The 19,776-nt window shown below is 38.2% G+C and overlaps 1 protein-coding gene across 5 annotated transcripts in view; it reads right to left on the bottom strand.

Annotated features, from left to right (window-relative positions):
- CASK (calcium/calmodulin dependent serine protein kinase) overlaps positions 1 to 19,776 on the bottom strand; it is a 394,879-nt gene that overhangs the window by 67,163 nt on the left and 307,940 nt on the right. For all 5 annotated transcript variants that reach the window (XM_007457187.1, XM_007457185.1, XM_007457189.1 and 2 more), the window contains one exon: positions 1,797 to 1,874. In XM_007457187.1, the coding sequence (XP_007457249.1) occupies positions 1,797 to 1,874 (78 nt within the window). The remainder of the gene's footprint in view (positions 1 to 1,796; positions 1,875 to 19,776) is intronic.

The raw sequence follows: 19,776 nt of genomic DNA, 5'->3' as shown, positions 1-19,776 counted from the left end.
TTGCTGCAGCAGGATTGGATGTCAGGGGCACGCAAGTCATGTACCGAGTAGGAATCTCTTGACTCGCCTTTGAGAATCTTAATTCTGGCCAGGAAGGAATGTTTTGAGGTCACTTAGCCTAAGGCTTAGATCTCAGCCAGTGCAACTCAACCACCTCCTCAGAGAAGAACAAACAAACAAAAACTATAAGGTTTCCTTCTTATCTAAATGTACTCTTGTAAAACAACTATACCCCAATTAGAAAAATGTACTCTTAACAAGTGCTGGTTATGCTGTTAATTCATATTGTTTAATGATGATAAGCCAATTCTCCTTTGGTGTATTATCTGCTTTGAGTTTCTAAACCAGTGAAACAAAAGATGAAACAATATACTCTCTCTGGTCCCCTGCTACTCTCACAGCCTATAATTTTAAACACTGAGGTGTGGTCTCTAATGCAGACAGAACCTCTCCTGACTGCTGCCCTGACCAGGTGGGCAGGCCTAGCGGGTTCCACAACCTTGGACTTGGTTCTCAGTGAATATATATTTTCCAGTACAGGTCTTGTGTTTAAAATCTGATAGGGAAGGAATTATGTCTTTCATATTCTTTCACTTAGTAATTTCACTTTATAAAATATTTTTCTGGGCTTCGCTGGTGGCTCAGTGGTTAAGAATCCATCTGCCAATGCAGGGAACACAGGTTCGAGCCCTGGGCCGGGAAGACCCCACATGCCTCGGAGCATCTAAGCCTGTGCGCTACAACTACTGAGCCTGCACTCTAGAGCCTGCGAGCCACAACTACTGAAGCCTGCGAGCCACAACTACTGAAGCCCGCAGGCCACAACTACTGAAGCTCATCTGCCTAGAGCCCATGCTCCGCAACAAGAGAAGCCACTGCAATGAGAAGCCCGCGCACTGCAACGAAGTGTAGCCCCCACTCACTGCAGCTAGAGAAAGCCTGCACAGCAACGAAGACCCAACACAGCCAAAAATAAATAAGTGAATGAATAAATAAAAATAAAATATTTTTTCAAAGGAAAATATTTATTTGTATAAAGACTTTTATGACATCAAAAAGTGATTAAAAAAACCCCCACTAGGTATCTAACAGTGGAGGCATTTATAATTCATTATAATTTAGTAACAGCAGAGAAAAATTATGCCATCATGAGAACTTATTTATGAAGACCTAGCAGAAACATGGAAAAATGCTTATTATATTAGGTTAGGTTAAAAGAAAGATATATTTTGATTGTAACACATAAAAATTTATATGTAAATGGATAGTGATTAGAAAAGGATATGCAAAAATGAAAATTACTGTGTTAGGGTGATGGGATTATAGATGACTTTTTACTTTCCAAACTTTCTGCAGTGTGATGTTTCTATAATAAAAAAAGTTAAAATTTTGTGAAAAATGTACACTAACCAGTGATATAAAAATGACTTCTCTCTGAACTTAGTTGTTATAAACATTCAATTAACTTTTAAAAATTACCACCTTAAAAAAGCAACTCAAACTTTCATAGCATGTCGATTTCCACCAAGAGTGGTAAAATAACTTTTTCTGTTTTATAAAAAAGAGAAGTAAAATTGTTCAAGTTTACATACCAGAACTAGAAATCTAGGCAATGTTGCTGCCGAGATTTTTTTTTCTTTTCTGTATGTAAATGCTCAGTGATAAACTTAGAAATACTAAATGTGAGTATAATGGTCTAACTGTGACTTCAAGGAAACTGCCTCTTACTGTGCAGCAGAAACGTTTTCATACCAAATATGACACCCAAATACATTGACAAAATATATATCGCTTACCTCTTTGGCTCTCTGTACTGCATCACTCGGAGGATTCCTGATTTGTGGTGAAGATTTTGTGTTAATTTTGTCATATAGCTAAAAGCAAAGGAGAAAATCCAATCAACATTCATAATTCTTTGATAAATTCAGAGCTTCATATTTATTATTTCACTAAACAATATTTTCCCCTTAAAGAGGCAGGCTGATGATTTTAGTGGGATCTTCTTGTTAATGTCTTATTCATTCAAATGAAACTTGTTGGGATGAGTGCTATGCGTGTCTTTTTAAAAATCATCAATATTTCAGTAATCACAGCATTTTTTCCCTCTGATAGAAGCAACATTTAATAAGATGAATACAGAGTAAAATGAAAGAATGCTTTCTGCCCAAGACACATCTGAAGGAATTTTCACAGCAATCTAAATCTTGGTAAAGGGCAAACCCAACTCCTTCTAGGAAGGAATGCTCTCACAAAAGGTTTATACTTGTTTTACTAGGGCTGTTCATTAACAGTATCAGTGCTGGCATCCTTCAGCAAGAAATCAAGGACATAAACCTTTTTCCTTTTTAATTTGTAAATTCACAGAGTATGGGAAGAAGCTGAAAAGAGTCTATACTTTAAAAACTCCGCAAATCTAAATGATCCAAAATTTAACTTTCTGCAAAAAATTCTTTAGAGAAAAATCTCTGTAGTGTAGAAGTGCAATTAAAGTATTAATTTCTACTTCAGACGAAACATCTCATTCAGCAGTCTGCTTTGAAAAGTGAAAAGTTTAAAATGGTCTTGGCTAGCCAGCCACTTCTATTTCCTAACTTCTCTAAAATAAGTGGGGGGTTTTGGGGGTTGGTTTTGGTTCTGTTCTTTTTTCCTTCCCTACTATGCACAGCAGTGCTAGTGGAGAGGTCACATACCATAATATTCTTCAGATTACAGTTACACTTGTTTATACTGATGCAGGATAAAGCTTTATGACTTGTAAATGTTTGGGCCACACCATACATAAAAATTCCTAATGATTAATAGGCAGACAGATAAATAAATAAAGCCTAAGGATGGCAATGTGAAGATAGAGCAGTGACCATTTTAAAATGGCGGCATTAAGAAAGTACTAGTAAATTAGAGGTTAAATAAATAGTATAAGTAGGCTAGTAAAATTCGCTCTATTTAAAATATTATATTAACATTTAGGGAACTAGTGATTTGTGGCTTGTTTATAAAAGTTTGCTCGAACCCCTGTAGAATACACATGGGAAGTCTCCATCCTCTGAATGACTTCCACCTCTAAAGATCGTAAATTTTGACATTTGGAACCACTGAATATATTTTTCCATAGAAATAATGGTATATGCAGTGTAGGTTCCCAGACTAGTCTATAGAGATAAATGAAATACTGTACACATGCAATAAAAAGTAGGAGGGGGAAAAAAACCCAGCCCCCCAAAAGTAAGGAATCATAAGTTAAAAAAACACATTTAAAATACCTAACACTTAAAAAATAGATATAGCCATCACCTGACATGTCATAATATTAATAATCAAACAAAATAAAAAACCTACATGGATAATTAAAAAGATTTTTAAAACTCTTAAATGCTGTTTGGGAAAAAGAAAGCCAATTTAATTTGAGGCTTTACAAGTTGACGGCACTATCATTTATAATGTCTTTATAATGCCTAATTTCACCACAAAAAGTTTTGCCTCTTTTTTGAACAAGGACTATTACTAATGCTTTCAAAATTTTCAACCACGATTAGGATTAGCTTCTATTTAAACATTTAATAAATGCACATTAGTTTTAACTCACAAAGCAACAAAAATTCCAAGCTCCCAGAATTGCTCTCACTCTATTACTGGAGACCTTTTATTTTTGGCTTGGTCTTATGATGCCAAGTACGGTTCCCTAGGTCTTATATCAGTGTGGTTTCTTGAGGACTTGTAGCAGAATCAGCTGGAGTAGTTACTTAAACGTACACATTTCTGGGCCCCACTGCAGATCTACTGAATCAGAATTTGAAATGGGGATCCAGAAATCTGTGCTTTAATAAACTCCTTAGATATTTGTAAATCTTATGCCCAGTACCAACTTTTGAGAATAGTTGTAGTAGTACAAATACTAACAACAATGATAACTGTTACTTTTATTGAGCACTTAGTGGATGCTAGTTACTAGTCAGAGTTCTTAATATACATTCCCTCATTTAACCTCAGACAAACTTGTAATCTGGATATCCCTACTACTCCCACTTTACAGATGAGGAAACTAAGGCAGAGAGTAGCAAAGTGAGAACTAATGTTCTAGCTTTACAACAACTTCACAGGTGGCATGCAGATAAGGCCCTGATCCAAGGAAAGTGCTCAGACCAAATTTCCCTCTGCTCCTTTGGTTTTGCCTGATCCAACTAATCACACATTCACCCAAAGTTCAGTGGAACTAGTGGTGGGATGAGGGGGAGGTGAGATGCTTAATATGAAAGGCAGATACAGTAGGAAGGAATTAAATGAAGGGACCTTCTGCTTGAGGTGGGGACACTGGGTTCTGCCCCTCCAACTCCTAGGAAAGTACAGGACTGGAGCGGTCAAGGCAGGCATTGGATGGAGTGGATGGTGTCCATGTGGTTAAGAATAGATGGTGAATTTCAACTGCTTGCTCATTAACCAAAAGAGTAATTAAGAACTGAGGCAGGAAGGGACAGGGAAGGGGCTTACTTTCACCATCAGTGGGAAGAAGTGACCCCTTGTTGATCCATCTATCCATCTAATATTTACTGAGGTCCTACCATGTACTAGGCAGTGGGTTCTATTCACTGGGGTTATGGAGAGGAAAAAGATGATAGTTGCTATGCTCAAAGAAGTCACAAATTCCAAAGACATGTATAACCAAAGGCCCAGGAACATATGCCAGCTTGATCCCCCTGAGGACCTGAGATTTACTTTGGTCCCCAGCAATATCAACTAGGAAATATCTCAGTGAGCAGTCCCAAGTTGGGGACTATCTGGATGTGTATGCATATGACATGCCAACTTTCATTCCCCTGCCCCCTATTTCTGTGACTCTATCTTTGCCCTAGGGATTCAAAATATTTTAGGGATACCCATAACAAATACAAACTGTTTGAGAGATATGGCAAAGTATGTAAATAAAAAGTCACCAACAGAGGAAAGTTTGAATGCAATGTAACGTTTAATTGTTTTAAAACAGTCGTCAGGAGTATGCAGCTTTTCAACTTCTCATTCTTATGGGTCATCTTCATATTCTATGCTGCCTAGGAGATGCTATTCAGGACTCAAAGTTCAAATTCAGGTGGAGTTTTCCCAAGGTCTGGAGGCAAGTGAGAGGTGGTTGAGTTTTGAGAACAAAGGAAGGCTGCAGTTTCTCCTCCTTTATCACCCTATATTGCCCGCCCCCCTTCTATCATATACAAAGAATTATTAGAATGATGTGACTTTGGGACTTGGCCTGCTGTCATGGACTTTCAGCTAAAGCCCAGAGCTAAGGCCAATAGGAAGTAAGTGGTCTGCTAGGAAGCTGCCAGACCATCCTTCCAGGGCTTGCTGAAAGGTAGCTAAAATGGTCTTTCCATGCTTACCCTAGCACCCCATTCTGCCTATAGTGACAGATGCTTGGAATCTGTAGAAGCTAAAGGACTGAGGCAAGGAAGCATTTGATTTTTCCTTCTCCTTCCTGTTGGGGAGGAAAGGAAAGGGAGTTGCTTCTTTCCTCATGCAAAGTGAAGGATGGTAGATGCTCCAAAAGACCCATGTACACAAACTAGAGGTGCCAGCAAGGAGAGCTCACTATCTCATGCTCTGCAGGGATGCTTGCTGACTTGCAGCAATTTACAAGGTCCATCTTGGTGCACCCAGAAGAGCGCTGTGTGAGAGTCTTCGGAGTGGCCTGACATGTGGCGCTTGGCGTCTCAAGTGAAAAGAGCCTCTTTCCTGGTTGATGGCAGGGTGGGAGGCCAACAGCAGGGCAGCCCACACTTGGAGTGTATTTTATGGCAAGACTGTGTGTTTCCCATGAGTCAAGGAGCTGCCTCAGAATGTAATCTGGCTGGAGCCATCTTGGCAGAACCCTGACCAAGAGGGTTGTCTGCACAGAGCAAGGGGACCCAGGAGGGGCCGTGGGGTCACAGCTGAAGGCAGGAGCTGAGAGTGCTGCTGAGGCCAGCTGCAGAGTACATGATGATGCAGGAGCAACCCAGGACAGAGACAACATCTGGATACCTGCCACACCCCGGGCATTAACAGCCAAGAGGGCACTGGCTGCCTGAGGGACACGAGTACAGAACATGCTGTTTAAATGGTTCTTTCTCTTTTCCATGATCAGACTCTTGAGTCCTCTGACATTCAGTAACGGCACGTAGCATGAGGCTGAGTACATAGTAGATGTTTAATAAATGTTTCTTAAAAAAAAATAAATGAGTATTTAAAAAGTGCACAGGAACTATAAATAGATATATTTTTTAAAAATCAGAGTAATATAAAAATAAACAGAGTAGGAATACTTATTTTACCTTGTTTCTTTAGGAACCAGGTATCACAGTATCTTCTGTCCTGCTTGCACCGTTAAAAACTTTCCCTCAAAATTAAGAAATACAGTTTGACCACATTTAATTCTTTTTTTTGCTATGTTTCAAGTCTGACTTCAAAAAATTTTCAAGGTAAAAGAGATCTTAGATATCAACATGATTCAATTCCTCCACTTTAAGAAGGAGAGAGCTGATGACCAGTGACATGAAGGGATGCACTCAGGGTCCTGCAGCCAGAGTAGGAGGGACTAGACTGGCTTTCTGATACGTGCTGTCCTTTCTCTCATACCAGAGTACCTTGGCTTGTATTAGAATTCAGTAACATGGTCTCATGCCAGGGATACACCTTCAGCAAATATTCGGGAAAAGAACTGTAGAAAATGCCATTTATAGGCTGTACGGAAAAAAACTAACTAAATGTGATTTTAAAAAATAAATTAATTTATTTATTTTTGGCTGCATTGGGCCTCCATTGCTGTGCGTGGGCATTTTTCTAGTTGTGGCGAGCAGGGGCTACTCCGTTGCGGTGTGCAGGCTTCTCACTGCAGTGGCTTCTCTGGTTGCGGAGCATGGGCTCTAGGCACGCGGGCTGCAGTAGCTGTGGCTTGTGGGCTCAGTGATTGTGGCTTGTGGATTCTAGAGTTCAGGCTCGGTAGTTGTGGCACACGGGCTTAGTTGCTCCGTGGCATGTGGGATCTTCCCGGACCAGGGCTCGAACCCGTGTCCCCTGAATTGGCAGGCAGATTCTTAACCACTGTGCCACCAGGGAAGTCCCTAAATGTGATTTGAAAGACATTAGGCAATCAACTACAAGCCTTGCCCTATTAAAGAATGTTAGAATCCTAATCCTTGCCTGGCCAGATGATAAACATTTCAGGCTTTGTGGACCATATGGACTCTGTCACAACCACTCAACCTTGCTATGTATGTGAAGGCAGCCATTAATAGTCCATAAATGAATGGGCATGGCTGGGTTCCAATAAAACTTTATTTACAAAAGCAAGTAGCTGGCTGGATTTGACCTGACAGCTGTAGTTGCCAACACTTGCTCTAGAAGCTCAAATTCAAGGCGAACTGAAACGACAAAATATATTTCCGTTTGTTGTTTGCTTTCCTGCCATCTGAAGATTTCAAGTGTATTTGTAAAGCTGAGGTGTAGAGGGTGAGGCAGAGGGAGGGAAGACTGTTAATAAATTATTCCTGGAGAGAAAACAAGAATGATTGTATTACTGTTTGTTTTCTCTTTCTAATGAAATTATAGTTACCCAAGTTCAGCACTTTTTATTAAAACACACACACACACACACACACACACACACACACACACACACACACAGAGCCCAAGGCAAAACGAGGAAATGTGAACAGCTGCAAGGGGAACAGACTCTTTCACGCTGTCTCACTTACAGACAGGCCTGCTCACTGCCAGTCTCTGGCGCTGGGTCAGATATGACTCCACACGGCTACATGGACATGCTTAATCTTTCTGTCTTAAGGAGTAGAAAGGTGCAGTTCCGTTAAAAGGCCACATTCTATATTTGGGATGGGTTGTTTTAAATAAAGCAGAATAAAGTTGGTGGTAATATTAAACTGAACTTTCCTGAGATTGTACTTTCAAACATAAGTTAACAAGTTAATGTCATTTTTTATTTACATTCAAAACACTAAATCAAGTTTTTTTTTTTTTTTTTTTACCATACTCCATGGTACCTCACTTTCTTCTGATTTTTATCCTCAAATAGAAATCTTTGTTTTGCTCATAGTTTATATGCAGCACTTAGCAATATCAACATTTAAAACGGAGTGGTTGGTGGAGAACCTATAAAATTACTATCACCGGGTTATGTGTCCCACTAACTTCCTAGCACAGAGAAAACCAAATCTAAGGACCAGAATGTACTTAGTTGAGAAAGATGATAACTTTTGCAACTAGGCTACAGACATGAGCCAAATAATGAATGGGTTTGTACAGTTGCTGGGAACACAGAAGTATATTAGCAACCATCATCTTACCACCTAAATCAAAGATACCAAAGAAGCTCCCTGCTGGAAAAGAATTAAAGTTTTCAAGGGTCAAATATTTAGCTGCGGGCTTCCCTGGTGGTGCAGTGGTTGAGAGTCCGCCTGCTGATGCAGGGGACACGGGTTCGTGCCCCGGTCTGGGGAGATCCCACATGTCACGAAGCGGCTGGGCCCGTGAGCCATGGCCGCTGAGCCTGCATGTCCGGAGCCTGTGCTCCGCAACGGGAGAGGCCACGACAGTGAGAGGCCCGCGTACTGCAAAAAAAAAAAAAAAAAAAAAAAACCTTAGCTGCAAAGTATGCAATGAAATGTGTCTGTGATCCTAGTAAAAGATAACAGTGTTCACAAGTTTATACTGCACAACAATAATGGGAACTGAAATGACTTGCTCTGGAAACATAGACTATCGTATTAAGTATTTCCTTACAGTTGCTGTGAAGAAGCTGGGTGATTAGGAACAAAGTTCCAGTATCACATCTTTTCAGTGAACCCAGCAGATCAGCTATTGATATCCAACAGTATTTTAAAAAATACATTTGAAATCTGGAAAAATGTTAGGGAAAGGTGACTTAATACTAAAATATAAGGAACTGATATTCAACTACTGCACTGGAGCCAGTTTTCTGAAGCTAGAGATCAGAGAAAATCTTCTGAGATCTAAAAATCTATCTTTCCTGCTCAAGCTTATATATAAACTTACTGTCTTTAGGGTAAAAATATAGAAATGCCCTTTCAACAATCTTTAGTGTCATTAAACATGACATAGTCACAAAATGAAAAGACAACCTACTGAATGGGATAAAATATTTGCAAATGATATGACTGATAAGCGGCTAATATCCAACATTTATAAATAGCTCACACAATTCAACATCAAAAGCAAACAAACAAAAAAACAAAAACACAACTCAATTAAAAACTGGGCAGAAGAACTGAACAGACATTTCATTTTTCCAAAGAGGGAATGCAGACGACCAACAGGCACATGAAAAGATACTCAGAATCACTAATCATCAGGGAAATGCAAATAAGAACCACAATGAGGTATCACCTCACACCTGTCAGAATGGCTGCCATCAAAAAGATAAGAAATAACAAGTGTTGGCGAGGATGTGGAGAAAAGGGAACCCTCATATACCGTTGGTGGGGATGTAAATTGGTGCAGCCACTGTGGAAAACAGTATGGAGGGTTCTCAAAAAACTAAAAATGACAACTACCATATGACATGACCCAACAATTCCATTCCTGGGTATATATCTAAAAAAAACAAAAACACTCATTGGAAAAGCTACATGCACCCCAATATTCATAGCAGCAACATGGATGGAAATGGAGGGCATTATGCTAAGTGAAATAAGTCAGAGAAAGACAAATACTGTATGATATCACTTATAGGTGGAATCTAAAAAATAAAACAGGGGCTTCCCAGGTGGTGCAGTGGTTAAGAATCCACCTGCAAATGCAGGGGACACGGGTTCAAGCCCTAGTCTGGGAAGATCCCACATGCTGTGGAGCAACTAAGCCCACGAGCCACAACTACTGAGCCTGCGCTCTAGAGCCTGCGAGCCACAACTACTGAAGCCCGCACGCCTAGAGCCCGTGCTCTGCAACAAGAGAAGCCACAGCAATGAGAAGTCCACGCACCGCAATGAAAAGTAGACCCCACTCACCGCAACTAGAGAAAGCCTGCAGGCAGCAACAAAGACCCGACGCAGCCAAACATAAATAAATAAATAAAAATAAAATAAAAAGTAAAACAAACTAGTGAATATAACAAAAAAGAAATAGACACACAGATATAGAGGACAAACTGGTGATTACCAGTGGGGAGAGGGAAGGGGGAGAGGGGCAATATAGGGGAAGATGATTAAGAGGTACAAATTATTAGGTTTAAAATAAGCTATAAGGACATATTGTACAACACAGGGAATATAGGCAGTACTTTATAATAACTATGGAGTATAACTTTTAAAAATTGTGAATCACTAATTGTATACCTATAACATATAATATTATATGGCAACTATACTTCAATTTAAAAAAATGACATACTCCAAACTTGGAAAAGAGCAGCATATTTAACAGTGGTTTAAAGATTGTGTGATGGGAAACATTAAGTGTGAAAGAAACACACTACAAAATTTAAAATGGCATTTTTAAATATTTAAGGAACTACAATTAAACTTTGGGAAGAACTTATATAACCTGTCCAATCTTACAAATCTAAGAACGATTATGCACCATTGGGATATTATGATTTAGAAAAAGAAATTAAATCACCTAGGGCATCATTCTCTTACAGGATAAAAAATGCCTATTCTATCAGCGCTAAAAACTGTTTTGCCTAAAAATTTATATTCTGTAAAATTTCTAAAAATCAATTCAATTAAAATAATTGAAGAAAGCACTCAAACATTAGTCATGCAGATGACTCTCCATCTGAATGGAGACAGTGTACTCCATTCATTTGAAGAGTGTACTTTCATTATTTGTACATTATCCTTTACAATTTGTACTATGTGCTAACTTTCCCTCTAAAAGTTCAGAAAACAGGGAAATAGCTAAATTTTATAAATCTTAAACTAAATTTGTTTCTCACCTAAAAAAGAAGTATATCAAATTCACAAATCTAGTGATGATAATAAAGTAGCAGGAGTCTCAACTTGGAATTTAGATTTTTCCTAGAGAAAGGTTCAGGGCTGCTACCAATACTATGGCCCAGTTCATACTGGGTAACACAAGTTAGAAATGGATATCCGATGGACTGTATACTGTACTTAGTGGCCAATAAGAATGTTGCTGGAAGCCGTTCGGTTAGATGTCCCAGGAAAGCTTTAACCTAAGAGTATAGCAGTGAAATGCTAGCTTAGATCAAGTTTTAGAAAATCATGATGGGGTATATATCCTTTCAAGTCTTAAGAAGGGGCTCAGCTGGCCTAGTAATATACTACTCTACCTAAATCCATTATGAAAGTTTTCTTCTGATGGCAAATAGGAAATTAAAAATCAGTATATCTGGGCCATTTTAAGATTTCCTGAAAGGGTTGCAAAATATGTTGGATCTTGACAGCAAAAGTAACCCTAAGGAGGCCCTTGTTTGGTTTAGGTTTTACTTCTCTGTGTACAGAGCTGCTTTTGTTTCAATCCCATTAGAACATAGCTCTTACAGGGATTTATTTTTGAATCCAAGAAATTAAGACCTGCTTGACCTCCTAGTTCAATCTAAAAAGACTGTCGGTGGCCTAACAACATAGGCCACTGTGCTGGATTTCTGGTCAGTTGGCAGCTCTTTCTGAGAAACTTAAACACTGGCCTCAGATGACCTGACTTGACTGTTCTCTAGGCCTTTTTCAGTTGGCAAATAACTCTAAAATGAAGCCTTGTAAGAAACAAATCATAATGCCTATTCTTGAGCAAGCAAAAGAAAGCATGAGGAAAAACAACCAGTTAGATGATACAGGCAGGCTTTATTTTGCTTTAAATTAAATCTTATGAAATAGGGCACATTTGAATACTAGATCTAAGAGTTTTCCCAAGTGTGAGAAATTTCACTATGATATGAATTTCTTTTCCATTTAAAAAAACCACTAAAAATTTTAAAAAGTGCTAAAAACTTCATTTCCTAAGGTGATCTTCTGAAGCATCAACATTAATAGTTAAATAATATTTACAGTAAATGAATATTCTATTATTAATTTGCCACTTTAAAAGAAAACATTTACATTAGGTGTGTCATATGATATGCAATTACTGAGGCAATTCAATAAGTTTTGACTTAGGGTATGAATTATTTTCTATAAACAAACAGCAAGCATTTGTACAAGTAGCTGTAGCAAAGCTACAAGCATTTGTACAAGTAGCAAAAATGAATTTCTGTTGTGGAAAGTTAAGAGAACAAAAAAGACAGTTTGGCAGAAGTGGTTTTATGAAATAATGTTTGAAGGACCACAAAGAGAAGAAAGCAACTATGGTCTTGGATGTGAATGCTGCAAGCCAATCCCATCGAACATTCTTCAACTGAGCATATCACATTTCTGGGGGGAACACCCCCTTTCCTTGAGAATAGCATGAAGAAGAATCAGAGCTTGCTGCACTTGGAAGGCTTTTTGAACATTCCTCTGCCTTCCGGTAAAGTTGACTATGGTGCTATAAAAAGAGAAGGGCACTCAGTGGGAAACACTGGTACTGGGAACAAGCTGATTCTTGGTATTTTAGAGTAAACTCCAATCACTGTTTTAGAAGTAATCCACCTGAACAAATAAGGGAATGAGAGGGACTGCTGTAGTTAATAATAGTTTCAGTGAAAATCACACATTCCTTTCACAAAGATGTATATCATAGGAGACCAGATAGAGCAATTGCCTGGGGATGAAACTAAGGCTGAATTCCCTACTACTGGATAGTTTTACTTGGAGAATTTGGCTTTTCCTAGTATATAACTGTCTACCATAAAACACTGATATTGGATGAATGGATAAACAAAATGTGGTACATATATAAGATGGATTATTTTTCAGTCTTTAAAAGGAAGGAAATCCTGATACATACTACAACATGGATGAACCTCTGAGGACATTATGTTAGGTGAAATAAGCTAGTCACAAAAGAACAAATAAGGTATGATCCCACTTATACGAGGAAACTACAGTTGTCAAATTCCTTGAGACAGAAAGCAGAATGGTGGCTGCCAGGGGCTAAGGAGAGGAGGAAATGGTGAGTTGCTGTTAAGTGGGTGCAGTTTCAGTTGGGGAAGCTGAAAAAAGTTCTGGAGATGGATGGTGGTGACGGTAGCACAACAATGTGAATGTACTTAATTCCACCAAATGGTACACTTAAAAATGCTTAAAGTGGTATATTTTATGTTATGTATATTTTACCACAGTAAAGAGACCAAAAAAGTGGAAATTATGTCACATTAAATCTGCCATGAAGGTGTGAATTTGGGGAAATGACTATGCATTTGAATATAGAAGAAATGAACTAAAAGAATAAACTAAAACATGTTGCTTTGCGAAGATGCCCCTCCCTTACTGAAAAATACACACAATTATGTAATTCATAATGTTTTTAAATTTAAAAAAGACAATTTGGACTTCTTTCACAAGTCACAACCACACATTGGTTAATAAAACAGTTCTTGGGAGAGAAAAACAAATTTAGCATTTTAAAGTCAATGAACTTTAAAATGCTGTATTTTAAAGGTAAATTCTTAGCAATAAAGCTAAATGTTGAGATGGGGAAATCAGTGTAATGATGCTGTGAAATCTACTGGGATGATCCCTTCAGTGGGCTTTGGGCACTGCAGAGAGTAGGCAGCTTGGCTTTGCTAGATTGGTGTTAGGACACAGGGACAATGCCAGCAGACACTGGAAACTGCTGTCATAGTGTCAAACAAATGATATTTTGGGATGATCCACAGTATACTATAACCCATAGCACATGGAAGGAACTTCCAACAGTGCTTTACCTTAAAAAAATGCAAAAAGGGTAAAATAAATTTTTAAAAATAAAAATACATTACTTCTCATTTTTTAACTTTTTTTTTTTTTTTTTGCAATACGCGGGCCTTTCACTGTTGTGGCCTCTCCCACTGTGGAACACAGGCTCCGGACGCGCAGGCTCAGCGGCCATGGCTCACGGGCCTAGCTGCTCCGCGGCATGTGGGATCTTCCTGGACCGGGGCACGAACCCATGTCCCCTGCATCGGCAGGCAGACTCTCAACCACTGCGCCACCAGGGAAGCCCTCATTTTTTAACTTTTAAAAGCTTTACTGAGTATCATTTATAAACTGTACAGTCTGCACATTTGTAAGTGTACAGTTTGATGACTTTCAGTAAATTCATACAGCTGTACAACCATCTCCTCAATCCAGTTTTAGAATATTTTCTTCATCCTCAAGCATTCTCTTGTGTTGTATCTTAGAACGCTTTGCTTAACCCAAAGTAATGAAGATTTACTCCTTATATTTTCTTCTAAAAATTTTATAGTTTTAAGCTTACAATTTCCATCTTGTGGAAATCTTTGTGTAATGGTGTGAGGTAAGGGTCTAAGTTTATTTCTTTGCATACGGATAACCAATTGTTCCTGCACCACGGTTCAAAAAAGCACTATCCCCTCCCCACTGAACTGCCCTGGCACCTTTGTTGAAAATCAGCTGGCCATGAATGAGGGTTTATTTCTGAATGCTATGATCCTTATGTCTATCCTTACACCAATACCATACTATTTTCATTACTGTAGCTTTATAACAAGCATTGAAGTCAGTTCTCTAGCTTTGTTCTTTTTACAAAATTGTTTATGGCATTTCCATATAAACTGTAGGATCAGACTGTCAACTTCTATTAAAAAAAATTCTGCTGGGATGCTGATAAGGACTGCATTGAATCTATAGCTCAACATGAAGAAAACTTCCATCTTAACAATATTGAATTCTCCAATCCAACATTTTATCTCTCTCCATTTATTTAGATCTTCCTTCCTTTCTTTCAGCAACAGTTGTAGTTTTCAATGTATGAGTCCTATACTTCTTTTGTTTAATTAACTAAGTATTTTATCCTTTTCAATGGTATTGTGAATATTTATAAAATTCTATTTCACATTATTCATTGCTTATATATAAAAGTACAGTTAATTTTTGTATGTTGATCTGGTATCCTGCAATCTTGCTGAACTTGCCTATTAGTTCTAGTAGATTTTTTTGTAGTGTCCTTAGGATTTTTTACATGCAAGACTATATCTCTGTGAGAATATGGTTTTACTTCTTCTTTTCCAATCTGCATGCCTTGAATTTCTTTTTCTTGCTTTACTGCACTGGCCAGAACCTCCATAACAATGTTGAATAGAAGTGGTAATAGTGGACAATCCTTGCTTTGTTTCTAGTTATATTATTTTTCTATTGCTGCGTAACAAATGACCATATTCTTAGTAGCTTATTTTTTTCCTTTAAGTTTATTGATATTTACATTAAGAATGAAGAAAAACTATTTTGAAGATATTTAGGACATATAATATTTCTAGCTCTCTTTATTTCAGGAATTTTGTTTCATGTGATACTTTCCTATTGACACTAATACTTCGATACTCTGATGGGAACAGACATGGGAGTTTTTGCCCATCCAGCTAGAAACAGTGGAACGAGAGACCCCCATATCCAAAGCAAGCTTCAGGGTACTTCAATCTCCAGCCCCAGGAGGCAGGTAGCACAAGGGCCACCACCACTGCCCTACTACCCAGATGGTTTCATATTTGCTGAAGTTCACTCTTTAAGACTACATGGTCAACAGATGCAGAGAAAGCTTTTGACAAAATTCAACACCCATTTATGATAAAAAAAACCCTCCAGAAAGTAGGCACAGAGGGAACTTTCCTCAACATAATAAAGGCCATATATGAAAAACCCACAGCCAACATCATCCTCAATGGTGAAAAACTGAAAGCATTTCCACTAAGATCAGGAACAAGACAAGGTTTCCCACTCTCACCACTCTTATTCAACATAGTTTTGGAATTTTTAGCCACAGCAATCAGAGAAGAAAAGGAAATAAAAGGAATCCAAATCGGAAAAGAAGAAGTAAAGCTGTCACTGTTTGCAGATGACATGATACTATACATAGAGAATCCTAAAGATGCTACCAGAAAACTACTAGAGCTAATCAATGAATGTGGTAAAGTAGCAGGAAACAAAATTAATGCACAGAAATCTCTGGCATTCCTATACACTAATGATGAAAAATCTGAAAGTGAAATCAAGAAAACACTCCCATTTACCACTGCAACAAAAAGAATAAAATATCTAGGAATAAACCTATCTAAGGAGACAAAAGACCTGTATGGAGAAAATTATAAGACACTGATGAAAGAAATTAAAGATGATAAAAATAGATGGAGAGATATGCCATGTTCTTGGATTGGAAGAATCAACATTGTGAAAATGACTCTACTACCCAAAGCTATCTACAGATTCAATGCAATCCCTATCAAACTACCATTGGCATGTTTCACAGAACTAGAACAAAAAGTTTCACAATTTGTATGGAAACACAAAAGACCCTGAAAAGCCCAAACAATCTTGAGCATGAAAAACGGAGCTGGAGGAATCAGGCTCCCTGACTTCTGACTATACTACAAGGCTACAGTAATCAAGACAGTATAGTACTGGCACAAAAAAAGAAATATAGGTCAATGGAACAGGATAAAAACCCAGAGATAAACCCACGCACCTATGGTCACCTTATCTTTGATAAAGGAGGCAAGAATATACAGTGGAGAAAAGATAGCCTCTTCAATAAGTGGTGCTGGGAAAACTGGACACCTACATGTAAAAGAGTGAAATTAGAACACTCCCTAACACCATACACAAAAATAAGCTCAAAATGGATTAAAGACCCAAATGTAAGGCCAAACACTATCAAACTCTTAGAGGAAAACATAGGCAGAACACTCTATGACATAAATCACAGCAAGATCCTTTTTGACCCAGCTCCTAGAGAAATGGAAATAAAAACAAAAATAAACAAATGGGACCTAATGAAACTTCAAAGCTTTCGCACAGCAAAGGGAACCATAAACAAGACGAAAAGACAACCCTCAGAATGGGAGAAACCATTTGCAAATGAAGCAACTGACAAAGGATTAATCTCCAAAATTTACAGGCAGCTCATACAGCTCAATATCGAAAAAACAAACAACCCAATCCCAAAATGGGCAGAAGACCTAAACAGACATCTCACCAAAGAAGACATACAGATGGCCAAGAGGCACATGAAAGGAGGCTCAACATCATTAATCATTAGAGAAATGCAAATCAAAACTACAATGAGATATCATCTCACACAGGTCAGAATGGCCATCATCCAAAAATCTACAAACAAAAAATGCTGGAGAGGGTGTGGAGAAAAGGGAACCCTCTTGCACTGTTGGTGGGAATGTAAATTGATACAGCCACTATGGAGAGCAGTATGGAGGTTCCTTAAAAAACTAAAAATAGAACTACCGTATGACCCAGAAATCCCATTACTGGGCATATACCCTGAGAAAACCATAATTCAAAAAGAGTCATGTACCACAGTGTTCATGGCAGTACTATTTACAATAGCCAGGACATGGAAGCAACCTAGGTGTCCATCAACAGATGAATGGATAAAGAAGATGTGGCACATATATACAGTGGAATATTACTCAGCCATAAAAAGAAACGAAATTGAGTTATTTGTAGTGAGGTGGATGGACCTAGAGTCTGTCATTACAGAGTGAAGTAAGTCAGAAAGAGAAAAACAAATACGGTATGCTAACACATATATATGGAATCTAAGGGAAAAAAATGGTGATGAAGAACCTAGGGGCAAGATGGGAATAAAGACACAGACCTACTAGAGAATGGACTTGAGGATATGGGGAGGGGGAAGGGTAAGCTGTGACAAAGTGAGAGTGGCATGAACATCTATACACTACCAAACGTAAAACAGATAGCTAGCGGGAAGCAGCCGCATAGCACAGGGAGATCAGTTCGGTGCTTTGTGACCACCTAGAGGGGTGGGATAGGGAGGGTGGGAGGGAGCGAGATGCAATAGGGAAGAGATATGGGAACATATGTATATGTATAACTGATTCACTTTGTTATAAAGCAGAAACTAACACACCATTGTAAAGCAAGTATACTCCAATAAAGATGTCAAAAAAAAAGTAATTGAGTTGACGATATGACTTAATTTTCTTTCTTAAATCCTCAGATCTAAAATTTCTCTTCTGATGAAGTACCAACGGATATGTCAGAATTTTTCTTCAGAGTTGTTTGTGGGGGAGTTGTTCTTAGAATTTAATTTTATATTCACAGATCAAGTACCTACCCACTCCTAGCTAAGCAATGAAACACATGTATTACAAAGTTTCATTCTGCACATCTCTGAGAATGGCAGCATATTCCATAAGGAGGTGAGGGGTGGGTCCCAGATGGAAGATAATGTCATGGATGGAACACATGACACTTCATAAGCAAAACTGGTAGGACTCGGCATATGATGTGAGGTTAGCCTTTTGAATGAACTTATTTTAAAAGTACAACTGAGGACTTCCCTGGTGGCCCAGTGGTTAAGAATCCGCCTGCCAATGCAGGGGACACGGGTTCAAGCCCTGGCCCGAGAAGATTCCACATGTGAAGCAACTAAGCCTGCACTCCACAACTACTGAGCCTGCGCGCCTAGAGCCTTTGCTCCGCGGCAAGAGAAGCCACCGCAGTGAGAATCCCGCGCACTGCAAGAAAGAGTAGCCCCTGCTCGCTGTAACTAGAGGAAGCCTGTGCACAGCAATGAAGACCCAATGCAGCCATAAATAAATAAATAAATATTGTTTTAAAAAGTGCAACTGAAAGAAGTAGCACAAGGGAATTGTGAAAAGAGGGTGTTTGTGATAGATGTGTTTTGTATCTTGATTGGGGTAACAGTAACATGACTCTTATGCATTTGTAAACACTCAGAACTGTACACCAGAGAGTGAACTGTACTGTATATAAATTTAAAAATGTAATCAGCACCATCCCCCATAAAAGTAATATACGCTCATTTTCAAATATTTGGAAAACATAAATACAATGTTATACACCATTCAAGATACTGGATGTTAATGTACCAGAGTACAAAAGGCTTACTGATAATGGTTTCAGAATCCACATTGGAAATAACCTTTAAGAAACTACCATGCTACAAGGTTTGGTGTAGTGACAGAAAAGAATACCCACTATTAATGGAAAAGGCTATTAAAATACTATCTTTTCCAGCTTCACAGAAAAAAGACTACATGGGACCCTGAGAAGGTACGAGTAGCTCAGCCTCTGAAGGTCCTCAAATAGGCCTTATTATTCCAGACATATAAGTGCAAATCGACCAGACTACAAATTCATGGGTAACTTAGCTTTGGCATTTCCTGACTGGTAACCTATTTAAACATCCAAACTTAACACTGTATCAGCTTACTTCTCAGACCCCAAATTGCTCAAAAACATCAAATTATTGCAGAAGTTTCATTTTTTCCCTTTTAGGAAGCTTCTGAGTTCTAAAAATAAGCTATTCCCAAATATGACTATTAATTTAATATCATCTAAAAAAAAGCAAAATAGTAAATCAAGAGTTGTAGTTTTCCAGTGTTAACTCCAGGTCAGATAGAAAAACTCTCTAACTCTCCCTAAAAAGCAGAAAAGTCATAATAAAGATGTCAATAATATAAAATATTGAGGATTAAGGACATCAATTTATTTCCAATGGAATATTTTAAAATATTCTATTATAAAATTGCTTATAAATTAATATAAAACTGCTAAATTAAGTTGCTACTGCAGTTAGTTTTTGCTTTATTAATCGAATCACCGATTATTTTTTAGGACTTCTCAGAAAAATGATCTTAATTAAGTGGGGCATCACATTTACCATGGAAACAGCAGTCTGTAACAA

The sequence above is a fragment of the Lipotes vexillifer genome, unplaced genomic scaffold (assembly GCF_000442215.2).
Source record: "Lipotes vexillifer unplaced genomic scaffold, Lipotes_vexillifer_v1.1 scaffold1439, whole genome shotgun sequence".
NCBI lineage: Eukaryota > Metazoa > Chordata > Mammalia > Artiodactyla > Lipotidae > Lipotes > Lipotes vexillifer.
Note: the sequence above shows the minus strand (reverse complement) of the source record. Positions and strands in the feature narration are given on the sequence as shown.